Source organism: Strix uralensis, chromosome 5 (genome assembly GCF_047716275.1).
Source record: "Strix uralensis isolate ZFMK-TIS-50842 chromosome 5, bStrUra1, whole genome shotgun sequence".
Taxonomy (NCBI): Eukaryota; Metazoa; Chordata; class Aves; order Strigiformes; family Strigidae; genus Strix; species Strix uralensis.
The window spans coordinates 43240871-43261440 of record NC_133976.1 but is presented as its reverse complement, the minus strand read 5'-3'; the positions used below and the strand labels follow the sequence as shown (position 1 = coordinate 43261440).

At 40.4% G+C, this 20570-nt stretch overlaps 1 protein-coding gene across 3 annotated transcripts in view; it reads left to right on the top strand.

Annotated features, from left to right (window-relative positions):
• The first annotated feature begins 259 nt into the window (after positions 1 to 259).
• NAP1L1 (nucleosome assembly protein 1 like 1) overlaps positions 260 to 20570 on the top strand; it is a 31338-nt gene continuing 11027 nt past the window's right edge. For 2 of the 3 annotated variants that reach the window (XM_074870607.1, XM_074870605.1), the window contains exons 1-4: positions 597 to 718; positions 14820 to 14854; positions 15561 to 15649; positions 17936 to 18038. In XM_074870607.1, coding sequence (XP_074726708.1) covers positions 14838 to 14854; positions 15561 to 15649; positions 17936 to 18038 — 209 coding nt within the window. In that variant the 5' untranslated portion in view covers positions 597 to 718; positions 14820 to 14837. Of the gene's footprint in view, positions 363 to 596; positions 719 to 14819; positions 14855 to 15560; positions 15650 to 17935; positions 18039 to 20570 lie in introns of those variants that run through there. The other variant, XM_074870606.1, reaches the window with a different exon arrangement.

Here is a 20570-nt window from a genome sequence, read left to right as displayed (position 1 = left end):
GGTGCCTGTAGCCTGTGTGAATAGGGTTTCCCTGTTTGAGTAATTTCTGGTTTTGCTCGGGTGCCTTCAGAAACCTTCCCAGCTCAGGTTCAAAGCAGCAGCGCTGAGGTGGTCGGGGTAGCAGTACATCCCGACTCCCTGGCAGGTTCGTCCCCGCCACCCTCCCGCCTGGGAGGAGGTGCTTTCTGCGCCATGCTGTGGCCCACCGAGCGGGCCCACAGCTCCGGGGTGCTACAGTTCCGCCCAGGCCGGGCGGTCCCCGCGCCTCGGTGGGTTTGCTGGCAGGGTGCTACCCACGCGTGGGGCACCGCCGGCGCGCCTGTCCCTTCGGGCACACGGCAGGGACGAGGAATCAGCCCGAGGTACGTGAGAGGACACACGTCCCGGGGGGTGACACGCCCGGACCTTCCCTCTGCGCCTGCCCGCCCGCCCGGCCCGGCCCGAGAGCCGCGGCGGCAGCGGGGGAAGGGCGCCCGCCGGGCAGGCCCCAACGGCCGGCGCGTGCCCGAGGCGGGCGGCCGGCGCGAGGCCTGGCGCGCGCGCGCGCGCGCGTTGCCAGGAGACCCGGGGCGCGCGGGGGAGGGTGTGTATGGGGGGGTGTTACGTGGTGACGTTAATTCTATATGAGCGCGAGCGGCGGGAGCTCGGGTCTTTTTACCGCCAGCCGCGCGGCGCCTCCTCCTCGCTCCTGAGTCACCGCCAGCCCCGGCCCGCGCAGGTACCGGGCGGGGCCGCGGGCGGCCGCCGCCGCCGGGGCTGGGGGGGGGTGCGGGGGGAGCGAGCCCGGGGGCGCTGGGCCCCCCGCTCCCGCGCGAGGAGGCCGCGGGTGCCGGCCCGGCCTGGCCTAGCGGGGCCCCTCGGCCGCCGGGGCGCGGGGTGGGGGGTTGGGGGGGTCGGCGGTGCCAGCTCCGGCCTGAGCGTCTCCCTCGCGGCCCGCGGGGCGGCGGCGGCGCTGCCCGCCGCCCCCCTCCCCCCTTCCCGCGCGTCTCTCCGCCGAGCCCCGCGAAGGGGCCGGGCCGGGCTAGGCTGGGCCGCGCGGCTCGGGTCGGCGCCGAGGGGAGGCGGGTCTGCACGGCAACACGTGGGGACGGAGTGGGGCCGGCGGCGGGGCCGTCGCGGGGCGCGCCCGGCGCTGCCGGGGAGGCGGAGGGCGGCGAGGCCGGAAAGCCGCACTGGGAGGAGCGGGGGTGGGGGTGTGTATGTCCGTCCGTCCGCCGTGAGGGGGGGCGAGCGCCGGGCAGGCAGGGCCGGGGGGGGGCGGCGGATGCGCACATGGCGGAGGGGTGGGCGGCGGATGGCAGCGCGCTGTGGCCTGGTGCTGGCTGCCGCGCCGTGCGCCGGCTTGTGCGGAGAGCCGCGGGTAGGCTGTGCTGTGCTGCTCGCTGCTGGCAGGGGGACCCAGAGACGCAGCCAGGGGACGGGCAACTCTTGCTTCCTGCCTCAGGAAAGGGCATTTTTCGTTTTTCTGGAGTTCGATGTGTCGCTTCTCTGGGTGCCTGCTAGCTGCTGTCTCCCAAAATGAGGCGTTTGCTTTCCGCCTGACTGGAGATGCGTCCGTTGTCCACAGTAGTACAAGAGGTGCATGATGTCTGTCATCAAGGAAGGCTAAGAAACTACCTGAAAGATCTAGTAACTACAGCTGGAAGTATTGGCTTGTGTTTAGCATTCATGCAGATCTATTTACCTATAAAACATGTTCCACCTACTCCACACTGGGTGTTTAGGGGACTTACGCTGCCAATTCTTATGAGGCTTTCAATATTTAACACAAAACCTTCCCCATTTGCTTTCAGAAGAAAACACAAATCTTTTTTCAAGTGACTGTGGCATAGTAATAATATGTCAGCATCTTCCACAGTTTATCTCCAAGCACATTGCAGTTTTGTGCACGTCCATTTGTGTTTGAAGCCCTATGGAGACACTTAAATTTTGTGTTCTAGCTCCTTTGAAGAAGGTAAGAGAAGGTGGACACAGGGTGTGCAAGGTATGACAAATACTTTCCTCTGTTCACCCCCTCTATGGGGATTTTATTATCTACTGGTGGATGTTACATTTATCAGGCAGGCAATAGTGCATGATTGTTTTCATTTCAGTCATGAAATAAGAGAAGATCTAAGGCTGTGTACAGCTCTAGGTAGTTAGTAGCTTGTTAGTTAGTAGCTTGTTAGTTAGTAGCTTGTTAGTTAGTAGCTTGTTAGTTAGTAGCTTGTTAGTTAGTAGCTTGTTAGTTAGTAGCTTGTTAGTTAGTAGCTTGTTAGTTAGTAGCTTGTTAGTTAGTAGCTGTCCTGCTGTGCCCATTTTACAATGATACACGCTTTAAAGAATGAGAAAGACACTGTACTTGTATTGAAGCAAGCTGGATGGCGTCCAGTCTCTTGTAAATCCAGAAGTTATCTTAATTCATAGGGCAAAATGGAATTTGAAATCTACATACACTGAAATTTGAGTGACTTGGATGTCTCTGTACTGGACAAAAGTCTAGGCCACTCAAGCTTCAGGTACCTGAAAGAAACATTGATATAGGTGCTTAGAATAGGCCATTGATACCTCAACTTCTGTTTGTGTGGCCCACTTACTCTTGTGAGAGTGGTATATGTTAGCAATCTCCCCTCCACTTTTTCTGTATTTTGTGGCAGGTCTTGCATATCATGCGTTCTAGTTTCTGAGGACAGAAGATTGTAGAATGAGGGTCTTGTGCACAGGTGGTAGACCTGGAGTTTTTCAGAGCCCCTGGTCCTTCCCTGACATTCACAGGGCTAGGAAGTGAGTGTTGGGACTGCTGGAAGTGCACAGAAGTGCTGTGCTGCATCTGTGCAGCCAGCCCAGTGTTACAGGAAGTGCCAAAAGTGCTGGATCTGCTGTAGCGCTGTGTGTGTCCAGCACAGTAATGCTCTTGCCATCCTTGTGCTTCGTCTACTCCCTGCCTCCCTCAAACTGTTCCTGGGAGCAAGCAGGCTCCTTGTTATGGTCATCTGCTTACTGAGCACCCTGGAAATGGGTGGTCTGTTTTTTTTCTTGGCTTCTTGCATAACTGACAATAAACATGTGTGCACAAGTGAAACTGAAAGCAAGGCATTGTGGGTGTGTATGTCATGAAGCTTTGTTAACGAGAGTTTCCACAACCCTGGGTGACACCCGAGTCTTCCAGGCTGAGACTGTGTTCTTTAATATGGAACTCCAGATTTTTCAAGGAAACTTTGGCTTACTGTACTGTTAGTCACATTGGTATAAGTCTGTTTATTCACTTAGTTCCTAAAAGTTGAAGTAATTGTAACACTCATTGTGGCAGAGATTATATTCCTTTGGGGAATGAAAGAGCTTGAGGATTTGAATTTCAGTAGTGAAAAATCGTAGGGGAAATAAGACAAGCATTGTCTATTCTGAATTTTTGATGGAATCCTCTGGTGAAACCTGGTTTGTTCCAGTAGACCAATGGGTGTAATGAACATATCTATGGTATCTACACCTTTTTGTTAATATGGCTGTAACCCAGTTCGCATTCAGATTCTTGTGACACAGCTGCAAACATGCTGTATCTCAAACTAAAAGTCTGATTCTTATTTCTTTGGGAAACTTCAGGAATTGGACAGATTGCAGAAAATGGAGATGCAGGTGTTCTTTAAATGCCTGTTCATTTTTCTGCATTTCTATATACATTAGTGGAACTTCAGCTCTGGGATTTTCCATTAACTGGATAGTGCTTTGATATTTGTGTGGTATGAGTAGGCACCCATACAGAAGACAGTACTTTGCAGGTAGAAACAAGACTTTAACACTGCTTGTATTTTACTAGAGCTGAGGAGTCTTCTGAGTTAGCTTCTGGTCTAGGTGACTGCATTCCATCTAACTTCTCATTAGGAAAGCAGATAGTAAATGATAGAGCAGAACTGCATTGTACAAGTCGTGTTTAATCTGAGGAACAGTTGTGATGATGGGTTTAATGCTTATAGGTCAGTTTTCATTTGTAAATTACTTTGAGCTCAAAAGTGATTATAATTAAAGTTAATTCAATCTAGCTGATCCTCAGCTCAGAGGCCTAGTGCAGTTCTTCATCACCTAACATTGTTAATCTGGAGAGTAGTTCTGGTGTCATAATGTATTTGTCTAGAAAACTAGACATGCCTGGAAGGCATCACAGAAGTTGCTTGGGGATTCATTTGATGACCTTCTGAAAAATTAAGCTATTTAGAAAAAATGCATGAGATTTTTGAGGACTTCTACACTCAACAAAGTTAATACAAAGGGAAAAAAAAATCTTAATTGTGAGTATGGCCTCATGTATATAGAGATAACTTTGACCTTAAGTTTTCAGGAGGACTACATATGTTGCAGACTAGAACTTCAGTTGTGTTCAGAAAAAGACCACCTTGCTAATCTACTTTTGATACTTTATATTTAGTTTTAAAATATAAATAATTTAAGATTGAAAGTAATTTATGTTCTCCCTAAAGATTAATCTTTTAAATGAATTTGCTTATTACCAAAGCATTATCAGCATTTTAACCACTGTCAAAGGTTAGACTGGAGATCTTTCCTAGGTGGAAAGCTGTTTAGATTTTAGTATTGGAAAACACAGGTGCATTTGGGGGCTGAATGTGTGCTTAAATGTACATCTGCACAAACATAATTTACAATGGTGATGTCTCAGTTTAAAGCTTAACTTGTGGTAATGATTAGGCAGTTGCACATCAGCTGTTTCACCTCGTCTTTGTAGACTTTAGAACAAAATACTACCAGTTTATGCTTAGGACTTTTTATAATCAAAAGGTGAAAGCAGCTTTTTAGATATGAAAACTTTAGTTCCTGGATGTAGCTGTAGCTGTGAAGCATTCAGTTGATGATTTGACATTTATTCTTTAAAAAAATACCACCACCACCATCCAAATCACAACCAAACCAAGCAACAAAGAAACCCTTGCCCAAAACCTGAGAGGTACCAGAATTATTCTTGGTTTTAAGTGTTGGAAATACTGGTTAAGAGTGCAGGTGCAGTCTGATTAAGACTAAGCAGGTGCCTGAAGTCTGGAATGGAATAAACCCCCAGGCTTCTAAAACCCAGGTTAGAATCATAAATGCTCATTGTCTTTTCTGACCATCTGCAGGAAGATTAGTTCAGTCCACTACTTTAGATGTTGTTTAATATGCGATGATTCAAAGGAAGGAGGGGCGGTTCTTTCACATTTTGTGTGGGATGACTTGCCCATGAGGGAAAGTTTCCTTTTAGTTCTGTCTCTAGATAAAAACCTGGCTTAAGCATTGAAAGGTTAAGTTGGGGGGGGGACGGGGACACGGGGACACACGGACGATGACACACATGGGAGGGGACATAAACAATTAGTTGTTTTATTTTTACATACAAATCAATTTATAATCAGTTCTTTTTGAACTTCCTTTTAACTTAGGTATTTTTATGTCACTTCTCATTGTTCAGCTCTCACATGCTATTAATCTCAGATTTAAACTGCTTCTGTTCCTCGGGTGTTCATGTTGCTAGGCCCTGAACTGATCTATTTCCTCTCTTCCGCAATGTTCAGCAGTGAATATGGTATTTTTATTAAGGATATGTTACTGAAGTGTATAATGATTGTATTTTGCATTGTGTGTTTTAGTCATCAGGCATTCATTTCAGATCTTGAGTGCTTCTGCCATGTTGAGTAGAAGTCTTCAGTGGGCTGCATGCAATTATGTCTTTGCACAGAAATTTTTTGACCTTTTGTATTCTAAATTAGTTTGAATTCCCTCTTTTAATATATGTTACTTTAGATTTTAGTACTATTTTGCCTCACTTGGATCACCCTTTTAAGCAGTTCTTAATTCTGTGATACTCCAGTTTTGGAAATTACTTATCTTGACTTTGGATGATTAAGTATGAGCTGGTATAAGTGCTTTGTTCTGTTCCTTAAGTGTGCAAGCTGGTAATATCATAAATATGCTTGCTATTTTTGAACTGGTGGGATCTTCATGACATGGCTTCTTGAGTCTTTTATCACCTTCTTCACCATTAGGGATTGAGTGAAATTCACAGGAAAATGTTTATGAATCTCAATTTGTAAATAAGGCTCAAGTTCCTTGGCTCAACTTCTTCTCTACAGGTGTAGTGTATGTTTACAAATGCTTTTGAAACTCTGCACCTGTATTCATTTGAAAGTGACTTACTGAAACCATCTGTGTATTTCTGTTGGGTCTTGCTACCAGTTGTAACATCTCACCCCTAACAGTGTCCAAATTATGTCAAAGTTAGATTGTGAATACTAGCTCATTAGTTGAAGACTGGATGTTTTAAGGTTTGCAGTTTAGTAATGGGTTTCTTTCTGTGGAAAAAATATTGTACTGAAGCTAACAAAAGAGTTGCTAAATATATTTTAGGAATTTCAGTTGCTTCTTAGGGAGTGAATGAACTTACAATATAGTATTCATCAGATGTTCCAGAAAAAAACATGCTTTTGAAACCTATACACATTTTTCAGTGTTCTTTAAACTATTTTCAAATAAGGATGTTTAGATGTTCAAGTCAAATTGGATAAAAACTTTAATGCTGTAGTCTTGCAGATAGCAGTGTAGCTGCCAGTATGGTTGTCTTTGATTATATGGTGATCTCAGTAGTCAACTGGCACTCTCTTTTCCTTTGTTTGATGTTGTGGCATTCACAAGTTCATCTCTTAAACTTAAAATGTACCCTGATGCCTGAAGTACTTTGTTAAAACACAATTTTTGTATTACTTTGACACTTTTTAACAAAGTCAATGCTTGTACCAACATGAACTGTATAGAGAAATAATTTCTTAGGAAGTTTTAAATATATTTTTATATATGAAGATTTTGATTTCAGCTCTTCAGGATCAGTGATGGAAAGGAGAAACTTCAATAAGCTATACTGATTGTTTAAAATATTTTAAAAAGCCCTTGTTTAGGTTTTTCAGACTTGAATTAAACTTTTGTATTACTTTTCTAATAATGAAAGTTTGTTCTAAATAGAAATTGGTAGGCTTTCTGCTACAGAATCTTGGCATCCAGAACAAAGGCCACGTTGTCTGTTAATTACCCTATTTTTAGAACATGATCAGGGAGCTCAGATCAGTAGCAGAGACAAACGTGCAGATATAATTCAGTCCTGATTTTTAATTGTAATTCTGTAGTCCATTTCCTTCTCCTTATGGAGACTTTTTTTTCTGTAAGAGTAAACAGGCACTACCTAAAATTCAATAAAAATGCTACAAAAATAGAGGAGTTCAGTATTTGTTGACTGAACCTTCATTTCCTGATTTGAATAGTAGTGAAGGGGAAAACTCTAAAAAGTGTTTCCACAGGAATGAAAGCAAGCCCTGCAGTTACTAGTAACTGAGTTATATATATGATCACTCTGTTTTGTTTTGGAGAACTTGAGTTTTTCCCATCATGTAACTGGTGTTCTCGTACAAGTTGTGGAGCAGTTTAAAGTTGAAATGTGGAAAATCTGTGTTTTCGTGCTGTAACATGTTTTGTGCAGAGGCCTGCATGCGCTAGTGAAATAGTTGCATTGGCAAATGGCTGATGTTAGTGCCTTTACCTCAGGAGTTATTAGAAAAAGCAAAAAATACCACTTGAAGGGAAGAGAGCAGACAGTTTTGATTAATTGTGGTGTGTTACTTGGTTCATCATTATTATGAATTAGTGTTTTTATTCTCTACAGCCAGATTCTGAATTTTGCCATGTTATCACAAGGTAAGATGTAGCATACAGTTTCACAGTAACTTCGAACTTGCCTGTCCCTATTCATGAGTTCTTATAAAAGGTACTTGCCTGTGGCAGCCTCCATCTCTTGACCCTGCTGTTACTCATGCAATTGCAGGTCTAGCCCTGTACAAAGAAATACCTAGCACCTTTTTTTTTTAACTTTATGGCCATTCAGACGTTGCTGATGAAGGGAAGGAGGTATGCATAGCTAAGGAAGAACAATGGTATGTTTTTCTAGCAGCATTGGCCAGTTATATTTGCTTTAGCTGACTGGAACATCTTTCAGCAGAGAAACTTGGTGTTCCCTTTATGAAGGGGGCATATCTCCCTTGTGGTGTGAGTGCTTCCCATCTTGGTCAATTTAGCACTTGCATGTAGCTAAAAGTTCTGAGTATATTTTGTGAAACATCACTACTCCTCTGAATTTCTTAGCCTTCTCTGCTTGGTTCAGAAGACCTTACTCAGGCTTCTGCTAGAGATCCCCATTTCTGCTGTTGACTGTGCATGTCTTTTGGACATAGTGAATGAGTTGGTGCTTGCACAATAAATTGCACTAGAACAGAGGGGTTTGAGTTACTGCAAGGATCCAGTGGCACCTTCTTGTCACTGTACTGAGGAACCTGGATTCCTTGTTTCCATGGACCTTAATCTCCTTAATCTCTTTGTCAGACCTTGATAGCCTTTATATTAGTACTATCTCATTTATTATTTCATACTCTTGTTTTTTGTGCTCGTATTTGGGCAGACAATCTTAATTTAAATTTTCAAATCTAGAGTAAATAATTTTGTCAATTTTTTTGCTCTCCTACATTAACAGTCAGAAATCTTTTGTTAACAGAACTTCTTTGAGGCACAAATAAAAGGAAATTGTCTCTGGAGAGTTCAGTGACTGATAATGTCTTTCATCAAATAGATGTGGTATCTTGATGTTCTAGCATAGGACTACCCTGCTAACTTGAGATTTTTTTTTACCTTCAGCTTTCCTAAGGCAGCATATTCTTCTGTAATATGAATAATTTGTTTGTAACATGTTGCTTAGCTGCCGTGTTTAATGATAGGTGCAATATTCCCTTGTTTCATGACCAATTTCCATGCTAATGATAATAGATGTTTCATGAATTTGATCACAAAAATAGAAAGGAAACACTTGGTCTTCTGCTTGATTCCCTTTTGAGATGGCATTTTTAAATCTGATACATTATTCAACTGCTCTTTTTGAAGAGGTGCTAAATGCTCTCTTAATTACTACTGAACTGTGTGATCTTTTCTCATGTAACAATTTTCCTACCTGGTGGTTGGTACCATAGCTTTTACTAACAGTTGTGAAATGATTGATACGCTTTTTTAGGTCTTAGTAACAAAACATTTGGAGTGTGTAACTCTATGCTGTGTTCTGTGCACTTTTTAAACTGTTCACCCAGTTCTGACATTGATGTGAATGAAACTGCACTATGCTGAGCATCTGGAGCTCTTTAAAGTTACAAACCTCTCAGTGGTTATGAGCAAACTACCCCAAACAATTCTTTTGAACATCTACACTCAAAGAGCATCTTTTGATGCACCTCTACACTACTATTTTAATTTTGGGGTTTTTTTTGATGCTGATTATGTAAAGAAAAATGTTACAAGCCCTCCTGAAATGCTAGGCAAGAACATCAGTTTGAAGTAACTTTCAGTGAATGTATTCCTCTCGAGTTTCCCAGTCTGTAGTGAGAGTTGAACTTGGCTGGTATGATGTCATTTGTCTGGCACCTTTGGTTTCTGCACGCATTGCAAATAGCTTACAGGATTTAATCCTGATATTTTTTTATACAACTAGCTGTCCTCCAGCTGGACCTCTCTTTTCTTCACTGACATCTGACTTAGTCCACTTAGTTTATTATCTCATGTTGCAGCCTCTTAATCCCACATAGGGCTCATTTGTTTTAGGTATTTTCTGTTAATGTATGGCTTTCAGTTGCCCAAGGCTTGCCAGAGACAGAAAGAGGCTGATATGCTATTTTATGGACAGGCAGACTTATTTGCAGTGCTCTGAATTATTAACTGCTGAGGAAATTAGTTTGGGCAAAAGGGTATATTTCTTTTAAAGGTGTGAGTAAACAAGGCTTGGCTGTAGTTTGGGTCCAATATCCTCAAAAAGCCTGTTTGTGTCCCCTGAATTACTTGAGAAATTTCTTCTACTTGCTATTGCAAGCTAATTGTGTGAGCAATTCCTCTAGAGAAGGGGAAATGGTGTTTCCTGGAAGGGAGGGCATGGGTACCATGTGTGGTACAGTATCCACAGAGGTGCTCAAAGCTGAGATGGTTGGCGACCTGCCAGCCTTAGGGCTTGTGCAAAAAAAGCTGCTGTTTTGCTGGAAGAACTCTCAGGAATGTCTTGCCTCCTCAGCTAACTCCTAACTCACCTCCCTGTGACCTGTCTTCCTGAGGCCGAGCGGATGTCAGGGTAATCTAATACCGGTGTGCTTACTTGGGACACTTAAAGCTGACCTCCAGAAAGGAAAGGCTTCTCACCAGAGCATTTGTGTCCTAGCTGTAACATGGCTGGTGCTGCTGTGGAAACTCAGACTGGTTTCTGTGTGGATAAAGGCAGACTGGGGAAAAAAGGAAAGACTGGGAAGGGCTGAATATTTACAGTTTGTGCTTCTGTCTTCACTTGAGGAAAGTTACTTAGTGAAGAAACAATAACCCCTGAAAACTGAAAGCCTACTAATGGGTAACTTCGGGATGAACACATGGCAATATCATTATTTGTTTCTGCATGTATCGAACTGCATTTCTTAAAAAACATGACAGATTAAAGAGGTAAAGTGTCCTTTAAACGTCATGGAAATAGCAAATTTTTTTACTGTTTTGGTAAGATTTAAGTTTTTAAGGGAGTTCAGCTAATTCTTAGTAGTTCTGCAGGATGCACTCAAAACTGGCTAAGCTTGTGCTGGATTAACAGTCTTGTAACCTTTACATTTTGAAAAATAATTTGTTTCTTGTGATGGCGGGCAGGCTTGTGATCAAGCTTAAACTACCTGTATGAAAGAGGTTTTAAACTTTAGCCTCTAGAAGACTTGCACTGTATATTGCTTTTCTGTGCTTTTGTTTCCTTTTTGTAGCGTGAACTTCCTATGCATTCTTTTTAAAGCCCTGCAAAGATAAGATAACTATTTCTTTTCCTCTGTGTATTTTTACAGTGAGCAGCAAAACATCGTAAGTGAAGCCCCTGGGCACCTCTGTATTTGACCATAATGCTAGTGCTACTGGCTGTAGCTGTTTAAGTAACAGGGACATAAAATATTTTACAAATAAGAAGGTTATTTGCCTGTTGGCTTTTGAACAGGGGAGGAGGCTAACCTTTATCGGTATTCGTAAGCCTTTTCTTGCAGTCAGGAGGCCCAGATTCTGAGTAGTGTCTCAGCCCAAAGCAGTTGCCTGGACACTGAGACTCTGAGGCTTGAGGTAACACACCAGTTGTAGCCAGGTTTGTTATAATCCTGTACTGACAGCTGGGGAACTGGATATCCCAGAGACTTCTTCAAGGAGTGGTATCAGTGAATGGTTCTTGCCACTCATGTGCCAAGGTGCGGCTGGTGTTCACAATCCCTAAATGCACCTATGAAACAAACCAGGAAGGACAGCTGTGTCTTCCTTGTGGGAAGCTGAGTGATACAAGTGCTGTATCCAAAGATTTAGTTTTGGGGACATACTACGAAATAAATACTGCAATGATGTATCAGTATTACTGATTGTGGTACATACTGTGTTTGAAGCTCTGGGTATTAGACAGACCTTGTATTAGGCATTGTGCAAAAATAGTGGAGGCTGTTTTCTCTTAAGGAATACATTTTCTCAGTGCCTTTCTGCTGCTACAGGTTTTTTTTTTTACCAGTAGTACTGTGTTTGCAGAGAAGCTTATGGTTGTTTAAGTAAATGACAATAAACTAAATGTGATGCAACCATATATGCATGCTAGTGGGTTGCACAGATTAGTCTAAATGTCTGCCAATGTAGTTCTGTTGGCATAGTGCCTTGTAGCCTCCTCATACAAGAACTGTTGTCTAGAGCTGGCAGATGAGTGTCATGACAAACAGTAGTACCTCCTCAGTTTGCAGAAGAACTCTTCCAACTGCAAATGTTCTGATATGGAGTTGTGTAAAAAGTGGAGGGAAGATTAAAGGATGAGACATGAAAAAGTCTGATGCAAGAATAGGAAAAATGGGATGAGGCAGATAGGAACACACCGGAGGGAGGCTCTGAAGTTGACAGCTGCTTGGTACAGGCTATTTTAATTTCAGAAAAATCTTTGAAGAATGTTATTCAAAGTCTTTGAGTAAACTGGGCCATAGTTGGAAAACACACAATGGTTGCAAGGATTGCCAGGAAGCAGAGGGTGGTTAACTGCCCGTTGCAATGAGGAGAGAGGCAGATGCTGGACTTTCACATGGTGCTGTAATGAGATGAATGCCTTCTGCATGGTCATAAGTGATCTTGGAAAGAGGGGTGAACAGTGAAAGGATGAAGGTTGCTGATGACAGGTAGCTGTCAAAATGATGAAAACAAGGGCTGACTGAGGAATTCAAGAATGGACTGCTGGTAAAACTTCCTGTGCCACACTGTTGCCTAGTGTAGAAAAATCTGACTTAGTTATGATCTCCAAGCTGAATGTTGCAACTCAGAAACAGGATTTTAGTGCTTTGGTACTTGAGTGATAACATCAGCTTACCTGCATGGTTTCAGGGAAGATGAGGACTAGTTTAGGAAATAAAAAATTATTTTATTATGATGTTGCCAAGTACGTGAGGTCCTGAGCCAGTGTGTTTTTTCTGAATATGATTGAAAGCTAGAAGAGTTTCTGGGGGAATTCTTGCCATGTCATTGCTCTTTTTTCTTAGGCATCTGCTAATGGCCAGTGTTGGGATGGATACTTCTTAAAGTTTGGTCATAGCCAATCTCATGTCCTCATTTAGAAAAGAATGTTTAAATGAACTGTAGAAGTTGGGTCTCTTTCAGCAAACCTGTATCTAAGGTGTTTCAGCTGTTGTTTAATCTAGCCCACTGGCTTGGTGAGACCACAGAGTTTGTGTTGTTGCTGGTCACACCTTTGAAAGAACTGCCTCTACTTTTATGGAAGTATTTGATAGGGAGAACGGAGAGAGGAAATGTTGGTCTCTGCAAGGAGCAATAATAGTTTGTGAATGTGATCACTGTCTGTCATGCTTGCATAAAAATGAGTGAAGGGCAGGTAAACTGTGCATCTCCTGTTCTTTTGCACAGTGATACTACCAGTTTCCTTGAAAGGTCCTGCGTGAAGAACAAGTTAAGAGGAAATGTGTAACAAAAAAGTGGTGTATTTTGTATGGATAGAATCTTTTGCAAATCAGAAATAATGCTAATTGTTGTGTCACTCAAGAAATACGGAAGCATCCAAATGTGAGTTGTATGTTTTCAGTTTCTATAGGTCTTCAGTCCATGCTAGCTTTTAAGAATGGTATCCAAAGGAGACTCTTTGGAATTGTTATCTAGGCAGCTTCTATCCGTGTGTAAACCTGAAGTCACAAGATGGGCAGATGTGATCTGAATTTCGAGAAACTTGAGACAAAAATGTTGCTGGAACTCCTCAATTACTTACTGAATTATTAGATACCTTTTGGTTTACAGTAGTGCTGCCATTCTATTTGACAGCAAATACTGTATTATTTTTCTGAAATAGATTGACAAGTAGTTGGTTCTGTAGTTTTTCTGCATACTAGGGAATTGAACCTTTTTGATTATGTGCGGTCTCCTAAATACTTTACTGGCACTGTAAATTTGTGGTCTTGAATGAAAATGTCGGATACTTCCTTCCCATGTAATTGTTGGGAAGTAGTTATGATGCCAGAAGAATATACTTTGATTATACCTATGTAGAATGTAGATGTTAAATTTTGAAGTTTAGATTCTAACATGTCTCTTCATATTGACTGTTAATGTCCTGATCTTACTGGGATTGTGCTCTTGTGTTACAGACTTTGGACAGATCTAATCCAAATTTTGTATTTTCTGGAACTCACACCTCCAACACTTTGACTAAAATTCTCACTGGAAAGCATTATAAGGAGTTGAGCTTCCTGACGGGAACTTGAATTTGTTTAGCTTACTGGACAGCAGCAAAAATGGGGACTCTAAAGCAGTGGTTTCCATGCTTCCTGGGCCAGTGGATTATTCTTACTACTTGGTATCTCCTGAGCCATTGGACCTAAGATAGCAGTAATGGGACAGTTTTCTTGTGCATAGTATTGTCTCTGACTTCAGGCCGCCTGAAACATCTTTTTGGAGACTAGACTCCTAAGTACTGTTTTGCTTGTGGAAAATGTTACTTACCTTGTAATACATTTGAGAAATAGGTGCTTCGTGTTATGCAAGATTTGCAATAGTCTCAACATATAATGTTTCTAGTTACTGTGTCTGGAATGTGTTTATGATGATACTGAGATACTTAAGAAAATTCTGATCATTCAGAACATGGAAATTAGTCATGTTAAATAGCTTGGCGCCTGGCATAATTTTTTTTTTAAATGATGCAATTCTCTGGATATTCTGAGGAGCTGCTTGGATTGGTTTTGTGAAGTTGAGATTAAAAGTAAATCCACAAAAAAGGTGTCTTTTAGTATTAAAAGAAATGGATTTAGCTGTAAGTATCCTCTCTCTGCAGTTACATGCTGGAAATGAGTAAACAGTTAGCAAAGAGCACCCTTTTTGCTTCATTTTTTTTCTCAGGTTATATTTTGATTTTGAACTTAGACAGGACTAGTTTTCAATCTGTGATATTAGTACAGCTCTATGATACAAAATGCAACATGGCAATTTGCAGGAACTTAAATTTATTTGAGTAGATACATTGGTTCTAAACCAGAACTAAGTTTGTGGGTCTTTTTAGTATTACTGTATGCTTTAGAGTGAGAGCTCAAAGAGTGCATGGGAGATATGCCACTCTTCAGACTATAATATGTATTTATCCTTTTTCTTACAGCTGATGTGGTTTGTGTTTCTTTCCTTTTTACTATTATGACATTTGCCTGTAGACCTTGTAAGTAAAGTCTAATGCTGCTGTTGTTACATTCTGTTTTTTTCTCTAGGGTTTGAAATCTAGGACAATGGCAGACATAGACAAGTAAGTAAAATCTGTAGGTTACCAAGGCTCTGTGTCCTGTGCTGTACTTCAGATGGCTTTGATCTCTAGATACTTGACAGACAGGGTCTAGGTAATGATTTTGACACTGTCAAGATGTGAAGTTTATAGCATGTGGGAGAAAAACTTGAGTTGCTCATGCCAAATGGATTTGGGATCTTAACTGCAAGCAAATCTAAAACTGGGACAAGGCACTAGTCAACTTACTATGTTAGCTGAAATTCTGGAGGGGAAAAACTGTTAGTACTGCCTGTTATTATTGTTTCACTGTATGTAGTTTTTTCTATACTTCAAATGCTTGTATTTTGTGGCATTCAAAGTACAGTTTAGGTGAACCTACCCTCAGTTCTCAAGGCCTGCACATCTTAAAAAAGCAGATGAGTAGAGCAGAAGAAGGCTTTGACTTGTTGACATGAAGAGGAGCTGAAGGAATTATTTTGTAAAAAGGAATCTTCACAATTCTGGAAAGCTGCTAGTTCTTTAAACTCTTCTGAGATTGTTGAGTGTGAAACTTGAATCTACAAAGAGAAATTTGGCTTTGACTATTAAGACTTCTAGTTTGTCATAGATCAAAACTGATGCAACAGTTTGCTTCTACCCACATGATCTTCTATTTTGAGCCCTTTAAGATCATTATAGTATTTTATGAAATTAACTTCTCGATCCTGTTATTGAATGTTCCTAATAGCAAAGAACAGTCTGAACTTGATCAACAGGATATGGAAGATGTTGAAGAAGTAGAAGAAGAAGAAACTGGTGAAGATGCCAACAGCAAAGGTAACATCGAAAACAAGGGTTTCTAAGCAGCTGTATATGCGCTTCCTAATTAATATGTTAAAAGAATTTTATTGCTTAAAATAGTAGGAAATGGTTAAACATAACTACTGATGCACAACTATTTAAATTCTGAAGCAAGGACCCTTTTTTCCAGTTGTGTGATTTTTATTATTTTATTTTTTATTAGTTGTCTGCAGTCACTCATTTTAGTCACGGTTACTACCAGTTCAGGTAGCACTGGCCACACCTGTGAGGATGTATAATTGGAAAAGAAAGGATTATTGTTGGTATGTGACTAGATTATTTCAAAAATAACAACAGTTAAAAGCTTTTAAAATGTGAAGCTTTGGGTAGAAAAAAATCAGGTGCTTGTGTGTGTAACTTTTATTTTTTGATCAGTTGCTTAGTAATTTGCTGCTGAGTTTGACTGTGTACAGAAGAAATGTCATGCTTAGTGTTACCACCCTTAAAATCAATAAATCTAAATCAATAATCAAAGTTATCTAAATCAATAATTGTTTTCTTCCCCTCAACAAAAAAACCTGAACATATATCAGAATATTTGTTTTATCTGCGCTGAACAGTCTTACTCGTGCTTTGTAGTTAAAGACTGGGGGCACAGTTAGAATGAAGAGTGGGTAGCCAAAAGAGAAATTACAATCTCTGCAATAAAATGGACTACTGATGGTGCCACATGATGTGACTGCTTGAACAGAATAATATAACTAAAGAAAAGTAGGATAACTTTGCTCAAGATGTCATTAAAGGCTTTGCTATTTCTATTGGAAAAGGTGTTCAAAACTAGATTGCAAAATTTATTAAATAGTAAGTATTCAGGTGTCCCAAAGGAACCTAGAGATGAATAATGTTTATTTTTAGTGATTAATCCCAGCTATTGTAGATGAGGATCTGAGGGTAGATTACACTATAGGAATCTTGGAGGGAAATTGAATTTTATAGATCAGAAACATGTTTCAGTAGTAGGGAAACCTGACACAGTGTTAAGCAGTTCTTTTGCATCTGTAGTTCTTGCTTGTCTAGTTCTCTAGTATTTTTTCATGCACAATTTTTCCTTGGATTTTACTGATGTACTTTTTAAAAATCTAGATAATTCTATTTTTAAATGTCAAAGGTGTTTCTGTGGACGCTAGGTAAAGCACTCGTGTTTAGGAATGACCTCTGAAGAAATAGTGTTTACAGATCCAAGAACTTGCAGAACAGAGTATGTGGTCAGATTTCAGTTTGAGGGAATGTGGCTGTTGGCATTGGCATACCTTGTGTATGATGTGTATACTGATTTAGTATTAAAGAATAACTGGCAACATACTTCAGTGGCACAGCTGGGTAGGTTTTTCAAGTGTATAGGAAAGACTAATGAACAGTAAGACCAGAGAAAACTAGATACCTTGACAAGAGGAGTAGTATTGATTCATGTGAGGTAGTACCTTTAAGAAGTAATTACAGCTTTTACTGCTAAAATATAAACTGATTGCAATCATGAGGAAATAAGGCTGCTCTTTTGGGTGTCGCTTGAAATGTAACTTTTCAGTGTGTAATTTCAGTGCTAGGATATAAAAGTGGACGAGGACATTCACGTGTGGTTACTGTAGTGAAGGGCATAGAAATGGCAAATGGTATGCTGTTTCCAAAAGCATCATGTATCGGGAAGGATTCAAAAGCTTCGCTGTAATTTGAAGGTGTCAGAAGAACGCTATATAAACCTAGTATCTTATAAGGAATGCAAAGTACTTGTTTGCCTGTCTGTAGTAAATAATGTGTCAGGTTATTCTAATAATTTATTCTTTTGCAGGAAAAATCAGGTAAACATAGATTTGTAAAGCAGTTTTAAATCAAAGTCTGAAACTGTCTTGTTTCTTTCCATTTACCTAAAATGGAATGAAAATCCCAATTCCAGTTTGTATTTGCTTCTTAAAGTAAAAACACAAATTCTTCTACCTTGTGTTTCCTTAATAACTTTGAATTAAAAGCAGTCAAGGCAAAACTGATGGTTTTAGGGACATCATATAAAACCTTTCCTTTTAACAAAAAAGCTCAGCTTGCTGAGTAGTGGCCGTTTTAATCCAGGTGCTGTTTCCATATTCAAAATAGGATGGATTTGATCCATGCTTCCAAAATGGAGAGGTGTTTGAAATACGGCTTATGCTTCTTTTTACAAGTGTATATATAGTAACTTACTGCTCTTTTGTAGTATTTAAGTAACTTTTCTTTCCAAGATTAGTCCAAAAGATGCACTTTGCACTTACTTAATTTTCTTTTTTAATTTAGCTCGGCAGTTGACTGTGCAGATGATGCAAAATCCTCAGATTCTTGCAGCCCTTCAGGAAAGACTTGATGGTCTGGTAGGAACATCTACGGGATATATAGAAAGGTACAGTATTTGTTCAGTATGAGCAGAGTGGTATAAATGGTTCTTTTGCTTTCTGAACAGTATTGTCTGTAGCATTAATAGTCATAAACCACTGTGCTGTCCAGACAGCAGGAAAACTAATATAGTCTGTCTGTAGTGCATCTCAGAATTGAAGGGTTTTTATCTAGGCTTTTATGAAAAGAATGCTAAAATATTTACAGTGGCTGACCTTGTCCCCTGCAGTTAAAATATGCACACTTTTAAAAGATACTTTCCTGCTACTTAGAATGTCTATTGTAGCTTTGCCTTAATCATGAAACATCAGTTGTCTTAAGTATGGACAAATGCCTGGAGACCTAGTGTCTCTAATGTAGTCATTGTTTTGGTTAGAGTGTAACCATTAGCTAATAAAATTAGGAATGTTATGTCAGTACTTCATGTGGTCTCCTTACGTATCAAAACTTGCAACGATCTATTGCTAAAATTTTCTTTACTTGATCTGTATTAACAGAATTTTCTGGCTCTCTTACATGATTTCTGATTGTGTACGAACATTTCACCACATCCAAAGGAATTGTAAAGCATACAACTGTCTTGCTCTGATAGGGTCCTACATTACTATTGACTTGAATTGGGACAGCTATTAAGGAACAGCCATTGTGGCTGCTGCTACTTAGACCATTTTCCTGTTATAGATGATAACATGGGAGAAAAGTCTGTTTACAGCCCTCCTAATAAATACTGGCCCAAGAAAGAGCATGGACTCAGGGTACCCAGGTTCTTTCTCTACTACATACTGTACACCGCAGGCTTTCTGTACCCAATATTTTTCTTCCGTTTTTCAACAGATGTTAATTAACCTCTACTAATCTTTCAGGTCCTTGATCTAAGAAGCAAACAAAAGTGGTAACATTGATTTACATGGCATTCTTCTAGTCAGCTGCTCTCTAAGATACTGTACCATTTCTTCATCAATTCCAAGTACAGTAGTGCATTTTCTATCACAAAAGCATTGCAACTTTGCCGTTGTACCAAACGCTTACCTAACATGCAATACGAAAATAACTGTGGAAAATGTAACCAAAGTCTGCGTATTTATCAACGTACTCATGCTGCCTTAACCATGCTTTACAGGTGCCTCTTACATGTCTTCCCGAGTATTATTTTGAGCTTATTTATCTACAGAGTCTAGACACTGAGATGGCACAGAAGTCAGCAGGCATCTAGGATCCTAAAAGCCTGTTATGTGGGCTGTTAAGGAACTGAGTGCATAAGCTGGTAGGAAACTGAACAGGTTGCTGGAAAAGATCTGTCTGCTCAGGCTCAGAATCTGTTAATTGCTTGGCAGCTATTCAATAACTTACTCTTCACCTGTGCCTGGCCACAATAATTTTAATGACGCTTACTTTCATAGAGTAGAATTTCCCTTAACAGCTCACAGGACATTATATTCTTGTGTGATCATAACATTTGCTAGTGGCTTGTATTCAGAGCAATAGGTTTTACCTGCCATTGTTGTACTTGTGCAGTCCAGTTCAGATCTCCATTTTGGATTTACTTTGTAAGAGCTGTCTCTTTCGTGAAACTACCTTTCTTTTTTTGAAAGTACGGGGTTCATAACAGTAGTGGATGTACAAACTGTGAAATTTGAACTAGTTGGCATGGACTGTAATGAAATGTAGCCTTAACATATGCAAAAGCTTCTAGATTCTCTAATAAAGGGGTTAAAATCTTTACTCTGACATACCAGTGTTGGACATGCTGCATGTGTGGCACTACCTCTTAGAAATTTCATAGTACTTTATATGCAGTTGCTAGGACCAGTACTTATAGTCTAGATATATGCATGTGGCATTAAGTGGGCGATTGTTGTATGACTTAACTGTGTGGTCATATTAATTTTCTTCCTTAACACTTTTTTCTTTAAACTATCTGAACTTGCTACTTAAGTTGCTGTTAGTTCTAATACTGTACTTGAAGATAAAATTACAGCAAATGATTAACTTGTTACTCTGACATTTTTCCAGAAGTTAGTCAAGAATGCTATCAACCCTTTGAGCATACGTGATTAAACTTAAGTGGATTTGCTAGTTTGTGTAGCAGATGTACTTTTGCCCAAGTTGGAAGGTTAAGGGAAATCTTGATTTAATGGTGATATGCATATTATCTTAGTAACCAGAAATAGTATATTCTTGTTGAGCATAAAGCTGTTGGGGAGAAGGGTTCTGCATTTTAAAGTGAACAAGGGATTCTGGAACATGTGCTTGTCCTACCTTGTAGAGGTAAGATAGCTTTAGTATGAACCTTCAGTGTTTAACTAAGCTAATACATTCTTGTTTACTTTCTCTAACCTGAAGCTGGTCCTAACAATTAAAAGCAGTTGTCTTATTACTGTGTTCTAAATAATGTGACACAACTGCTTAAATAAAATAAATATGGGGGACTCAATATAGTAATCTTCTGTAGCCATATGCTGGGGTTTGGCCCACTTCACAGGCAATAGAGGCTGTCAACAATCTGCCCCATGAATCTCACCAGTAGGCTTGATGTAGG